General features: G+C 32.6%; 1 protein-coding gene across 7 annotated transcripts; it reads right to left on the bottom strand.

The window, feature by feature from the left end:
- Positions 1-1,501: 1,501 nt before the first annotated feature.
- LOC130623575 (ADP-ribose pyrophosphatase, mitochondrial-like) lies at positions 1,502-14,197 on the bottom strand. Of its 7 annotated transcripts, XM_057439075.1 has the most exons (10): positions 7,329-7,348; positions 6,305-6,404; positions 5,894-5,941; positions 5,491-5,541; positions 5,036-5,240; positions 4,103-4,201; positions 3,778-3,864; positions 3,504-3,615; positions 2,793-2,930; positions 1,502-2,294 (listed from the first exon to the last, which is right to left on the bottom strand). In XM_057439075.1, exons 2-10 carry the CDS (start codon positions 6,357-6,359, stop codon positions 2,055-2,057), a joined length of 1,035 nt encoding a protein of 344 aa, XP_057295058.1. In that variant the 5' UTR covers positions 6,360-6,404; positions 7,329-7,348; the 3' UTR covers positions 1,502-2,054. The 7 variants fall into 7 exon arrangements, with proteins under 7 accessions (XP_057295058.1, XP_057295060.1, XP_057295061.1 ...); XM_057439077.1 differs by lacking the exons at positions 6,305-6,404; positions 7,329-7,348 and adding an exon at positions 14,058-14,197; XM_057439078.1 differs by lacking the exons at positions 6,305-6,404; positions 7,329-7,348 and adding an exon at positions 14,131-14,153.
- Between the last annotated feature and the right edge of the window lie 1,420 nt (positions 14,198-15,617).

The following is a 15,617-nucleotide window of genomic DNA, read 5'->3' on the forward strand; positions in this document are numbered from 1 at the left end:
TTTGAAAAAGGTTTGATCAGCCAAATTTTAACTTTCAGATGGCTAAAGCAGCCCGATTCACGTTAATTGTTATCGCCATAACTTTGTCATTTATTGGTAGAACATTTTCGGCCATTTTGCAAAGAACAAAGCATCAATTTGCGAGATGCGTCGGTTAGGTTGCAGCGTTTATTCGTTCTAGTCACACTTTCTAACACTTCTGTTCCCCAAAATTTGAGAAATATCAACATGCTGATGTCAGCAATAATTAGCACATTTTGGGAGGTAGAAACTAACGACAAGTAAACAAGTTCAAATTGCGTGCCTGTCGTAGATTGAAGAAGCGAACACTGTATTTATTGACAACCTTTTCGACAGGCTTTGTAAGTCACACAGCCTGGAAAGTCATGAAATGAATTACTTTGTTTTATCATTTTAAAAAGCGAAACGTAAGAACCTCCACAAAAAATCTTTCAAATGGCTGCAAAAATTCTTGTTTTAGTTTTCCCCTACCTTAACATACATATTTTTTATAAGCAATAGACTTTTCCCGAATTTCCTAAATATGCCAAACTCAATTAAAGAGGCCGATCATAAAAGTAATTCTTATCCCTAAGTTCTTTAGCAAAAGGTAGAACAAATTACCTAATTTCGTAAATATTTATGTTCGTTAAGTGTGTCAATTCCGAGCTCAAAGTTACGTTCAAATCCTTCATATAGCCGAGCCTTGTTTTCAAAATAATTATTTTCTTCAAATAAAAATAAAATTTAACCAAAATAATATATTGCTTAAAAATTCAGTTTTGTCATGATAATTCGATATTCTATCTGAACATCCTTATTTGAAGAGCATAGAACCATTATAGTGTATTGAAATTCCAAATGAGGCTTAATGAGGGTTATGGAAAGTACTCTTTCAGGCTCGAAATATGCTTAGGTTATGCTTAATGTTTCTGTTAGTTAAAAACACTTAAGAAAAGTTTAAAGAAACAAGGAAATGAGAATTGGCACTTGAAGATCTTAAACTCGCAACTATAGTGGGCAAAACATAAATATTTTATCAATTCATAATAAAGCCTTTATATTTTAAATAGGAAGCGATACTGCCGTAAGTGTGATACTGCGGTATAAAAAAAAATTTAAACTGTAGATTGTTGTCAAGAAAAACTGCTTACGAAACAAAAAAATAAAAAAAAGTTCACAACATTTTTTTAGGCTTCACGTAATGCTTAGCATTTAAAACTTAACCAAACATAAGTCTACAGATATATTGTTTGTAGTTAGAAGTCAGCTCATATTTGAAAAGGCAGCATCAAAAGAAAAACAGTCTTGGAAAAACGTAGAATATTTCTGGTCGAGTCATAGAAAAGTCTAGAGGTTGTGTTGGCGGAAGAAAGAACAACTATGCTATGCTATTTGCTTTCTTGATACTCATGTCCTTGTAATATTGGAAATGAGTATAACAAGCATGGTTGGAACATTTTCCTTTTTTGCACACTATGGAATAAGTGTAGCAGCGAAGTCAAGGTACAGTTTTTATATATATTAATAAAAACAAATAAAAACATTAAATAACATTATAACCTCGAAATAGTCACAAGACCTACAACAATCCACTAGATATTTGTTCGCCAAAAAACTGGATCTGTCAAGAACTACTTAAAGAAAAAACCATGGAGGTACAGGCAACAAAACCGATATAAATCCTCCGTTAAGGCTCATCTCCACTCTAGCAAAATATTCCGGGCACCAAAGCGGAATAATTAAAGGTTCTGATTGGCTTGAAATGAATTCCATCAACCAATCAAAATATTCAAAATCATTCAAACTCAAATTATCCGCCTATTGGAGAATTTTAAAACAAAAGAAACTACGACTGGAGCACTTTGATTATCGTAAGGAAAAAATTTTCGACTTTTGATATATTCTGAACTTTTCGTGTCCTTACTCAAATATCCCCCTTCCTTTACTCTGTTTCTCTTTAGGTTTTTACAATAATGTAATTACAATATGAATCTAAGAATTGAAAAAAAAAAATTGTGTAAGAATAAATAATTCAAAAATTTAATTTGTAGTTATAAAGTGGGGAAGTACGCTCCTCGTTTCTCGCATGTTGCCTTCACGAAATCCATATGGCTGGCATACAACTTTACCTCTTTGTCAACAGCCAACCAGCGCACGGCTTTAGCATCGTCGCCGGCTTCTAACGGTATTTTTCCGACAGTGGTGCCGTCGTCGTCGTGAAAGTTGACGGCGACGGTTTCCATCCAAGAATTATCCGTGTTTCGCGGATCGTCAACGTAACCTTGGTAAATCTAAAGAAAAATTTAATAACGTGACGTGAACATACAAACATTCGCTAAAAATATTTTATTCCGCGAGAATTTCTTTTTTTCTTTTTAAAAAACAAATTGATTTTTTTCCACGAGTTTGCCATTTTCACATGCCCAATCTATTCAATTAATACTTGGGCGTTTATTATATTGTCTTTTCGTGCGTCTGTTTGTCTGCCTGTTACGTAAACACGAAATTCGATATATAAAGGACGGGCGACCCCGTGGATTTTTCCACGGACTAACAGCTATTCTATATTATAATACCCGTATACGTCTGTCTGTCTGTCTCGCAAAATGGTACCGCAAGTAGTGAGACGCACGCAATGCGGTACAAAAATATATTAAATATGTTTATTGCAGAAATACGGTATAGTGTAGAATAGGAAATCCAGTATGGCTGGCCCACCTGGAACATGTTTATTTGAACGCGATACGCGGTTCTTAACAAACAATAAAAAACAAAACCAACAAACTTACTACTTCTCCATGCGTAAACAACTCATCTATAAGTTTTTTCGTACACTCCCGCTCGCTCTCTTCTATGGAATTCATCGCTTCTTCACCGAATTCACGTTTGAGAGTCAAAGACACTTGTTCACCATTGTCGACCATACCCTGCAAAGAAGTAATACAAGGTCGCCAGAATAATGTTAAATGTCTGCTATTGAAGTTCCAACTAATATTAAAATAGTATTATCAATGAGTTTGACCCCAGCCTAACTTCGCAAGAAAAAAATGCTTCAGGTTTTAAAGGTTTTTTAAAAAGAAAAGGAATTTTTTTTACACGAGTCTCTAGTTGTTGAATTAAATAGGAATGGTCACAAGTTATAGCTAACAATTGGTATTTTGGCTTTTTCTGACAGATATTGTGAGGGAGTAAGGAAGGAAACTCCAGAACAATTCTTTTAAGGTAACAATTTAATAATCATCAGATAAGAGGCTTTATTTACAAAACCATTTATTAATTTCGCATTTCATTAAAAAAAATGGTATATGCGTAATTAAAAAGAAAGACAGTTAGTAAAAGCACTTATACCTCTGGTACAGCACATTCATATTAACAAGACGATAAAAAAGGAACTTACCCCCGGTATAGCCCATTCATATGTAGAAGAGGACAACGAAAAATGAATCTACCCAAGTATAACCCATTCATATCAACAAGAGGACAACGAAATTAGAACCTACCCCCGGTATAGCCCATTCCTGATTATCGCGTCGTTGTATCGACACAAATTCCAAAATCGGTTTGTTGTCTGTTTCGTGTTTTAGCTGTTCTCCGTCACTGTTGCGCTTCCATCTAAACAACAACAGTGGTGCGTCGACTACACGCCATTTTTCAAGAATACAAAATCCCAAAAATAAAAAATCCCTTGATTGTTCCTGGCTCGTCCCCAGAAGTGGAACTAATGTAGAGTTTTTAAGTGCTCAAAGTAAGTAAATATTTACGCTAAATTCATACCGAGTGACAAGCGGGTCAGCCGCATGATTTGGTCCCCACTTGCCAAGAAGGCCTCTACCGGAGATTCCTGTACGGCCTACAGGATTTCTAAATAAAAAACAAGAAAAGGTAAACGTTAATATTAACAAAATCGCAAACTTAACATCGGAGAGAACATTCACACATGTGAATCGGATTATAAAAGAAAATGTCATGCACTAGGCTAAAAAACAGCTCCAGGCTAGTATTTACCACTTTTTCAGGATGAATCTCAATTAAAACACAGATAACTATAGTTCGCTTCACACAAAACAGAAAAAAATCACGCAGGTGTAACAAATCTTACCGCGGCTTGCCATCGAAAATATCATATTTTCCCATGTGACTGATTCTACGTATATTTTTATCCACCTCGTTAAACTTGATAACTTCGAACGCATCGTCACTACAAAAAAATACAATGTAAAAATGCAATAAAAAAAAGAAGTCACAGAAAACCATTGCAAAACTTTTACAGCAAGCAAAAAGTATGTCGTCCATTATATCGGCTTAATCGCGAAAGTTTATGTTTCTATACGCGTAGGTTTAAAAACAATCTTCTGCGTGTACTCAAATTACAATAGCAGTTAATGGCTGTTTCTTTCTTTAGTAAACTAATTAACGATTTTAATTATAATTTTGAATGCTATTTTTTCGCTTTCGGATTGTTCGCATTCCAACTTGATTTCATTCAGATAACCATGCAATCTGTTCCAGGTTTCCATTTCTATAAATTCTATAAATCACGCACATTATCGTGCAAGTTTGTTTCACATTTCAAAAGCTCACTGAGAAAAAATTTCCTGCGGCCATAACACCCTTGTTAATACATAACTTTATTGGTGCAAAGGGGGGTAGAAGTCTTTGAGAGTTTTATTGAAAACGTTAAAAAATATAGCTCCCCTGAGCATGTGAAAAGGGAAGACCTAGTTTAGAAAAATAACCCCAGACATAATATGTTAGCAAAGAGGCCGGAACTGCAATGATCGTAATCACAACCAATTAAGAACGCCGCTTACATCTGAAAAGCTGAAAAAACAGACAAATTCGTAAACCAACTCGTAAAACGTGATCTCGTGAAGCCTGAAGCTTACATTTAGGCCACACTTGTTTTTGTGCATCACCTAATTTAAAAACCTACATGTCAACTAACTTTGCATTTGAAGTGAACCTAAGTAAAAAGATTCCTACATCAACATAAACATTACAGTTGTGAGATCACTGAAAGTCACAACTGTACCTTGTATCCGGATCAGCCCATTCCGGTTTATCATTCAATATCTTTGGGACTGTATACTCCACCGGACTATAATCTTGAAACTCGACGGTCCAAGGTACCTTATCGTCAGGGACGTGGAATCGTTCAACATCCGAGCCTGGATACTTCCCTGTTCGCGCTTTCACATGTGTTATCACAGGCGTGGTTTCTTTAACAGGTGATTGGCCTAAAAAGAAACAACAGAAGTTCACCATGTAGCATGCACTGTTTGCGCTTAAGCTTTTTGATAATGTGGACGGGACCTTAAACGTTGCTGAATGCAAACTGAAGGTAAACTGAACGTGTCTTAAAAGATATAGCACTAAATGAAACATAAAGCATTTCGAATTCTAATTCTTGCTGACGTTATAAAAAAGAAACCAATGAATCTTCAGTAACTCATGAAACAACAACATTAATAAGGAATAACGAATTACCATTTGATTGGGCTTCTTCGTGCATTGGTGCAGCTTCAGGAGAAGCAGATTCTATAAGAGCAAATCATGTCGTAAATGTACTCCCACAAAAACAAAAAATACTTTTCAGGTGTGTTTTTTATAAGAAAATTAACCAGTAAAAACACGCCAAAACAAATGCATAAAATGCTCGAAATTTTTTCATTGCATAAAATATTCTGGAAAAAGCCCGCAACATTTTGCTTTCGTTAATACCCTTTAGTGTGCTTTAAAAAGCCAAAATTCTGAAAAATTTGTAAACACAAAAATAAAATAGATATATAAAGAAATAAATCAAAAAGACCGTTTTCGTTGGCTATTGATTTTTTACACCAGTTTTACGATTGCAACAAATAAAAAACACAGGTAAATAAATATAAATTACCTTCTTTGTTTACAGGCGCATCTTCTTCAGAATGATCTGGTGCAGCTTCTATAACAACAAAACCTAACGGTCAAAGCAAAGCCTCTCCACACACTTATATCAGGATTTCTAATTAGGGATTTATATAAAACAAAATGAATGATAAAAATTACAAAGCTGCTATGTTTTCGTGACCAAAATGGTAGCTGGGTCGTTAATTACAACTTCGCAAAATAGCTTCTTAAAGAGGGCAAGTGAACAAAGTAAGGGACTGGGTATTCTTTGCCAAATTTATGGTTCTATATTTATTTATCTTTTAAGTTTTGATAATGGAAAATTTATTTGTCGAGTGTCAATAAATGTAAAACAGAACAGAAAGACATGATGAAGAAAGAAGAAATGAAGAAAGGAAATAACCACAGCGCAACTGACCATAATTTTTAGCTCTCGATTTTCTACAAGGGCAACAGCACCGTAACAAGTCCATGTGTGAATTATTATTAAGTGGTTATTGTTTGTTAGTTCTTGCAAACTAAAATTAGAATGAAAAAATATGAAGAAAAATGGTGTTAATTGCTGCTTTGCCTTTGTTCACAATTAATTAGGCTTTAAGGAAGTGACGATTTTCATACGCATGTTTACAAAGTAGAAAATACATCTTTTCTGAATTTATCTTTCTTGAACTGAAAAATATAATAATGAATGAATTTCTTACAAAATTTAGAAATTACAAACCACGAAAAAATATAACCTTTTACAGCATTTAAAACTGGCGAAAAAACACCATAGAAATTGTCTCCAGGAAACAGGAACTACCTCACTACATAATAATTTTGCACACATCCGACATACAACATTTCCTGTTCAAACTATTATAGTTTCGTATCATTACATGCCTAACAAATAATAAAATCAAATAACATGGTGAAGGTAACAGATTGACAGGTTTAAAGTTAAATGATGTGGTTATACTTGTGTAACTACATAAATGATGATTTTAGCAAAAGAAATCAACACCCTATCACTACTCTCCTCTTCACTTATTTTTTCTTTTATTTATGGTTTCTTGTTAAATTTTAAAAATATCAAAGAAAACACATTGAAAAAAAAAAGATATATTTATATAGTTATATGTCCCAAAATTTCCCATACAATTGGGTTATTTTTTCTAATCTGTTGTGCTTAAATAAATAACCTTGACTGAGTATTAATGGGTGGACAAAAATGCACAAAATATCAATGCAGAAAATATGTACGACAGACCAATGTCTGAGGACACCTGTACTTATGTTTTTTTCAATGAGATAACAACTCGTCTGTGTCATGTTATCCAATGTTTTACTGATATAATTGTATATAGCTTTACAAGACATTAAAAATTGGTTCAGGAAAACACCCCTTAAAACTTAAAATAGGAAAACAAGGTGACTATGCCAGAAAAGTCAATTTTGCATACCTTCAAATTTGGCGACAGTCATGGTTCACGTATTTCTCTTGATATTTAGCTCTACCCCTCTACTCTTTCAGAACTGACATACAAGCACAAAGTAAAGCTCTTATATAGAAGCTCACAACACAAAGCTAAAGCTGCAAGTTTCATGTGAAACTAAATTTGTCTTTTTGCTTTTGCTTGTTTCAGCATGACATGAAGACAATACTAAATTAGGTATGCAAGATGGAAACATGCATTGTTGAAGATAAATAGCTGATCAACAAACCTGGGTCAAATTCAACATGATTAAAAACTTTTAATTAAACATCTCGGTGTCATGTGACGTTTATATAATTTTAAAACGTCACACTTCAACAACACAGATTTTTGTCAGATTTATGTAAGTCATTACGTCACAAATTTATAGGGGATAACCACTTTACACACGCTTTAAATTCTTAAATACACATTTTCTTTTAAGGTGTTTTTTATACTGAAAATTTATCCAATCACTTAAGAATAACATAACCTTAAAAATTGACAGTCTTATTGATATCATTAACTAATGGTAACCTAGTAACTGTAAATTAATAAAATAGTAAAGTATTCTTGTGTTTTACAAACTACTTGATATCATTTTGTTGCAGCAACTGGTTTTCTCTTCACAAAATTAGAAAACTCCAAATTCATTCATTATTTATAGAACTCTGTATTTTTCAAAAACACAAAACAGTTTTGATACAAGTTTAAAAGCGATACACCATACACTGCAGTTAAGATAATCAATTTAGAAATTGATTAAATTTGCTGAAATATATTATTTATGGGTTCCTTGTGCTAATAATGATATTTTTGTATGGTATATGGGATAAAAACTCAAAAACGTTTTTAAAGATTTGCTTTAAAATACATATTTGCTTTACAGATATTTACTTCCACAGATTTCCATCCGACCATCCTGCACTTATGACATTCATACAATATCTTGTAAAGTTGTGCAATATTAAATTGTTTTGCTGTGTGATCTTATACCCTTGATATCTTGATAAAAGGTTATAATTTTGTTTCAGACATTTTTTATGTACTTGAAAATACACACATTTTTGTGAAAGTATTTTTTGCTTTATAGCCATTCGTCTTGTTACATATATAGTGTCATAGCATATAGTGTCATGTTTAGCTGGAATGCTTTTAAGAACTCATGCGCCTAATATGAATTATTCCTTTCTCCAATGTAAACAAGCAACATGCTGAAATATGGAAATGACAGCAGTAAATTTTAGAATCTTAAAAAGTATAAGCAAATGAGTGCCTACAAAATCCAAAATTAGACTTTTTAAATAAAACTATAAGCTGTATTTAAAAAGGATTAATCTTCTTATAATGAATTATCCTAGACTCAACTTGTATGATTTTTTGTGATTTAGTATAACTCAGACATTTTGAGTTCAAGTAAAAGGAAGTACAAAATGTAGTCATAATAGTCAGCTGTACAAACTGTAAATACCCAAGGTTTTGTTTCAGCAAATACATATATGTTTCAGCTTAATCCCTTTGTTAAAAATAATTATAAGTACATATACCTTTATATTCTTTTGTTCCACCCTGTTTAGTTGGCTTACAACCAAACAAATTGCCCATGTCCAATTAAATGCTTACAGCTTTCATGTATTGCAAAATAATTATGTCTTGAGTCAAACAAATCAAAACAAATCAAAACATGACACGAGAAAGTGTCAACAAATACTCAAAGACAATTGAAAAACAACTGACATGTCAAAACATGTCATATCAGGTAGAAAGATAAACATCTAAAAGTTTCATATATACTTAATTGGAAATTCCATACACTTACTGCGAAAATCAATTTTTGGACACTTTTTGATTGGTTCAGTATTCATTTTTATAGAACTTTGCTTCTTAATAAATATACACTCAACATAGGATGCATTCACCCAAAATGACTTTGATATATATAGTATATATATATATCTACATAGAAAAAAAATTAAACATATATTAAGAAAAAATATACAACAAAACAATGGAGGAGCAATATAATGTGAATACAAACTATATTTAACATCACAATAACCTGATTTAACAAACCTTTTACAATTATATTTCTGTAAAAGATAACTGCACTTACAAAACATATCGATGGGGAGGGCATTTTTATGTCTGTGTACCTTGCAGAAAGACATTTGCACTGGCTTATTTTAGTCAAATCTAGATTATAAGCATCAATTTATGGCTTGATCTACATTATATATTTTTTCTCAATAATGATAAAATTTTTAAATTATTGTTTCTCTGATAGTATTATGCTAGATATATATTATATAGCTAGATAGATGTGTATATTTTACATGGCTAGCCTTACAAATATCAAGGGATGTACCCTGTCTATTACTTCCAGGAGGGGCCATGGCTTAGATGGAGATTCCTAGAGTATTTAATGCTCATTTTGTGCTACACAGACCCAATTAGGGCCCGGGCTCTACTAGACAACTCCTGGCAACATCCAACGGCCCACACAGTGTGCCATCTTCCCAATTTCCCTCACATGGCTTGGGTTAACCCGGGGTTATGGTAACATTCACTCGTCCATGTTGAATCGCCGTCAAGAGGAACTGAACCCTGGTCTCCCGCACAGAGTATGAGAGCTATAACCACTAAGCTATGGCGCCACAAATATATATATATACATGAGAAAGAATGGCATGTATGGCACTACCTTGGACTCTCACGGCTCTAACTGTATATATGAAAAAGGTAATAAAGAAGAAAGAACAGAAGTTTTAAGGTGCATATACATATTTATCATCCGCAAAAATTAAATCAAACTTAGTATGTCAGCCCGTCTAATCCACATCAGCACTTAGAAATTGACAACATTAATGTCTAAAAGTAGTTAATAAAGCAGGCAAGCAATTAAAAAGACTGTATGTGCAAAGATACTTACATTGATGCATTTTGACTTCCTTTTTTGTTTTCATTTGCTGTCTGAAAAACTATTTCTTAATTTAACTTAGCCTACCACTAAATGAACTTTACTACCTTTAGATTTTGGTGTTTGGTATAAACTATTAATTTCAGCTTTTCCAAGGATAACTGCACATTAATAAAAGGTCACCATTCACCATTAATTTTCAATCCCAATATAGTTCCATTATATATTCAAAGTCTTAACAACACTTTAAAAGTCACACTCTTTTGAGAAAATCTTAATATCATTTCAATATAGTTAAGTTATATTGGAAATATTTTTGTTTTAATCTGTATTAACTGGTTTTACTATCATTTTGGAATTTACCTGATGATGACTTTATTAAAAGTCGAAATATACTTGGTGGTCACTTAATAAGAAAACATATTTACAGCTTGTAGGGGCTTGGGGCAACAACTCGATGACTATAGCTGGACTTTCAACAGATCGTTATTTAATCACTAAGACGACTCCAATTTAATTAGTTGTTCTACGGGCGTGACCGACCCTAACTTTCTCGAAAACAAACAAATAATAATATTAAGCAAAAAAGTTTTAAAGAAATATAATGAGAATAGAAGATATCAATGTTATTTTTGGTTGGTTAAATGTCCATCTACAATTATACTAAACAAGGTGAATCAATAACATTACTTTAGGACCACCATTGATAAGGCCACTGAAAGTTAATTCTTTGTTCAAGGTAATTTGTTGCAATAAAACTAAAATGCGTGGTGCGCTAACTTTGTAATCACTAAAATAGTTACGTGGTTAAACAGAAGTTTAAATTTTTTGTGATTTATAACAAAAATTGGTTACTTTCGCTAAAATAGTTATAATACAATTGAAAAACAAGATAGATTATTGTCGTAACACCCTCCTTTGTTATGATTAGCATATATATTTAAAATTATGCTAGCTAAACTGTAATACAGTTGATATCATTTAGGAAAAATAATTAAAACAAGATAGAATACGCTTGTCGTAACACCCTCCCCCGTTATGAATTTACAAAAAAATAATTTTAACGCTGCGAAAGACTTTAAATATTCTCAACTAAACAACCATAGTCCGGAAAAAGAAATTGCACTTAAGTTTAGATTTTCCTATAAAACTGTGCAAAGAACAATAAAATTGTTTGTTTTATTATTTTAAGTAGGAGAAGAATAACTTGGTGTATAAGTTTCGAAACAGCGCAAGTATAACTTGCTGTATATATTTCAAAACAATACAAGTATATTCTGTACAACTTTTAAAACAGCACAAGAATAATTCTTGCTTTAGAACTTTCAAAACAACACAAGAAAAATTCTTGCTGCATAACTTTTAAAAACAAGTTTTTGATCATGCAAGTATTTTTATCTTTTCACCTTGAGAACTAGTTACATATTTTTTTAGTGAGACAAATTATTATTACTAGTCGATAGGCCATGGAAAATCCACGGGCTTGCCCGTCCTTTTTATACCGCATTGCGTGCTTCTCGCTATTGCGCAGCTAAGCTATATACCATTTTACGTAGAAGACAGACAGACGTATACAGGTATTATAATATAGATTCGAAAATACATAGAAAAAAATTGTTTTAGAACACCCTCCTCCGTTGCTATTTTTTATTATTTTTTTGTTGTCCGGACCATACATTCTCGATAAAATTATTTTTATTTTGCTGACTGACCGTAAGTTACTATCGACTTTGCCCGTAGATCAACTAATTAAATTGGAATCGCCTAAAAACAGAGATATATACAGAGAATGAGAAAAAGCTAAATAAACTACTGGCAAATGGAAATTTTGAAACAAAGTAGACTGACAGAATCGGAATGAGAAGTGGAAAAAGGTAGTGCAAACAAAAGGAAATGCAAAATAATCAAAAATCATAAAAAATATTAGAAATGACACTTACTAAAAAAATTCTGGCTAATGGCCCAAGTCAACAAGTGCACTAAACAATGGCAAAATATAATAAAATGAATTTTTTTTTGCCAACAGTGAGAGAACTGAAGTTTCATTGACATTCATTAACAGTGATTAGATTAAACTCAATTGACTGCAAAACGACAAAGTACCACTTGACTGTGTAAATGCAGTGTAGTTGAGAACATGATTGGTCAACCACTAAACAGTGTTTTTATTAGACATATCTGATGCCTTTTTTTGGGAAAATTCTTTTTAAGGTTGGGACTTATATTTGTCCCTAACCAATGTAAGTCCTAACCTTAAAATTAGATTAAGGAGACTTATAACAAAATTAGCAACTGGTCCGCCTACTGTTCAAAAATATTTTTAATTCACAAAACAATATTACTATTACATAAAAAAATTTAACCATAAAAGTTACAGATAAAACCACATATAATTTTAAGTTACTTTAGTTAACATCTGCTAACGAGAATCCAATCACCTAGCAAACATAATTCTGCGGTAGTTAACATTTACTAACAAGAATCAAATCACCTAACAAACATGATTCTGTGGTAGTGATGAAAAAAAGAATCCTATTATTAAGGTTATTATGTAGGCAAGGATTGGTAGTAATATAGCCCGATGCACTAAGGGAGCACTGTCACAACAACAAAATATTTCTGAGGAGAGTTGAATCCAATCCAATCACTGCTTTCACACATATTTCTGAAATGACACACTTAGATCAACTGCAGTACATAGTACCTCAGAATTTTGATGTTGCTTAAATTTTATCATGATATCAAATCACAACTTAAGGTATTTTTGTATCTAACATTATGTTAGATACAAAAATAATGATTCTGCATTATAATGATGGGGCAATAATATCAAATTGGAAAGGTTATAACCCCATCTAAAAGCTGTTTTTTGTGTGATTTTACATTCTATCATTTTCCTTTCAAAACTTCACTTAAAATTTTAAAAAAACATATAGTAGAAAAACATGCTTTTTATGACAGCCAATACCAATCACTATTATTGGGATTCGTTTTAAAATTCCGGGCAGTTAGGGTGCTGAAAGCTAGTTTAAAATTGGCATGCAGAAGCTCCAATTAAGCAAGGTGTGCATGTGATCATTATATACTAGTGTTATATACACATTATATACATATATAATATATATAATTATATATATATATATATATATACATTATATACACGTATTGAACATGATTTTTTCAACTTTTTTAATTGCTGACCGACCAACCCTATTTTTTGGACTTAAATGACTCTAACACCACATATTTGTGACACCTGCCTTACAAAATATACATTGTCAACCCAAAACTAAAACTATTTGACAAAAGACAGAGAATTTACCATATCACATAAGTTAAACGAATAAGTTATCCAGGGATCAATTTAAGTGTTGTTATATATAATATAATGAAAGTTTAAGAGACTCAGAAATTCTTTAATATAATAAATTATAACAGCAGTAGCAAGACACACGGAATGAGGTAAATAAAACAAGGGTGAACCAAAAGGCCACAGGCTAGTACTTAATGAAAGATAATAAAGAAAGTTTAAATTATCCAGTGTTTGAGTTGTCGAGAGTTGTGTTTAATTGCAGCCTTTTAATGTAAACAACTGCAAATATTGGGAAGTTAAAAAAGTGTTAGCTACACTATGAGTGAATAGTTTGACACTATTATTATTTTCTGAGGATTTCAACATAAAATATAGCTAAATAGCCTAACTACCACATTACATTGATTATTTACACTCTTCTATGTCAGAACTTTATGGGTCATGGGGATATGGGTACACTTTTGTGAGAAGACGTCCTTCAACTTACTGTGAAGATATGTCTTCCTAAGAATATAAATATTATTCCGAGTAACAAATTGGAAAAACAAGGTATTATTTACAGGTCGTGTTGTCTTAAAAACTGCGAAAATGTAAATTTTAAAAACATGACATCATTATTGCTGTTTTTCCATCATTCTTTTTTGTCTTTGTTGTGCGGCTATTTTATGTTCCGGACAGACTTTAATAAAGTGAGAATGGCGTACAAAAAAGGAGAGCGACTACAGGTTGTTGCTTGTAGTAAATCAACTCCCAGGTGTTCGCCATTCTCACTCTACTTAAGACTTCTAACTAAGTACAGGTTGTTTTGAAATGCGGAAACCTAAGACTATGGTGTACATTGATCGACCTGAGCTTATTAATCCCAAAAATTTTCCACATGTCTGACGCTTTGTTGGTTTGGTTGGAGTAGCCAAAATTTTGATGTTTAGCGTATATTTTGTATAATATTTTGTAAATACACATTATAGATTCAAATTTACTGCAATACAACGGCTTTTAGTTTACAACGCCATATTTAAATTTAACATATAATAATAATTTGCAGATTAATTCCTTTGCAAAACTGAGCCGCTGTGTAAATTTAATCACTTTTACAAAAAATGGACAGATGTTGTGCAGTGCGGTTCCTATAGCTAGAATGGTTGCCAGATAATACAATCAATTTTTAAAGCTATAAAGGTTTTGAAAGTACATGGTAATAGTTTAATATAACCTAAGAACCTTTATAAGCTATTTACATTAAAAACCAATTGCTAGCCTCGTTTCCATGTTATCTGGCCTTTGACAAAAAAACACAAACCAGAAGATTTCCTGTATAAACCTTGCTGTAAGAACCTTAAAATTATCGCTAATAAAAGAGATTTATGTTAGTGATAAGCAAAGTAGTTAAAGTTCTTCTTAAATATGAGAAACCATTTAATTAATAAGACGGTTTCCATCAGCAAAAATCTTCAGCGGCAAAGGAGAATGTATAATCCGGTCCGTAGAATAAAACTACCATCCCAAACACTACCCCAATTGGGGCACCCCATGTTTTCTACTTACCCAGTGTTCATGTTCTGTCAGTTCTTTGTTGGCTCTCTGGTCACTCGTAGACTACTCGTTCGCTGCTGGTTCTTTGGTCGTGCTGTGAAGACTGGTTGTTACCTGTTCAAGTCCTTAGGTTTTTTGACATATTTGTACAGTAGTCATTCATTGGAAAATAGAACAAGTTTTGTGTAATGTATTGTGAAATATCCAACTTTGTCTTCCTTGATGTTGACTTAACCTCTTTCAGCAAGGACCAAAAAGAACAGCAGATTTTTGTTGTTTTAACAGTATATATCGTTGGAGTTCATCTGGAAATTTAGAGCTACTAGCTAGCAATGTCACATCTGTATCATAATATCTGTTATTGTAACATTCACTCGCCCATATTGAAATGTGGGTAAGGGTGATTGAAACCGATCTCCTGCACAAAGTGCAAGAAGTATAACCACTGAGCTACAGCGCCATAAGCTATGCCGCGTTAAGAAGACATGATAATTGAAGTAGCATTTTGGGTAGT

This window comes from Hydractinia symbiolongicarpus, chromosome 13 (assembly GCF_029227915.1).
Source record: "Hydractinia symbiolongicarpus strain clone_291-10 chromosome 13, HSymV2.1, whole genome shotgun sequence".
Taxonomy (NCBI): domain Eukaryota; kingdom Metazoa; phylum Cnidaria; class Hydrozoa; order Anthoathecata; family Hydractiniidae; genus Hydractinia; species Hydractinia symbiolongicarpus.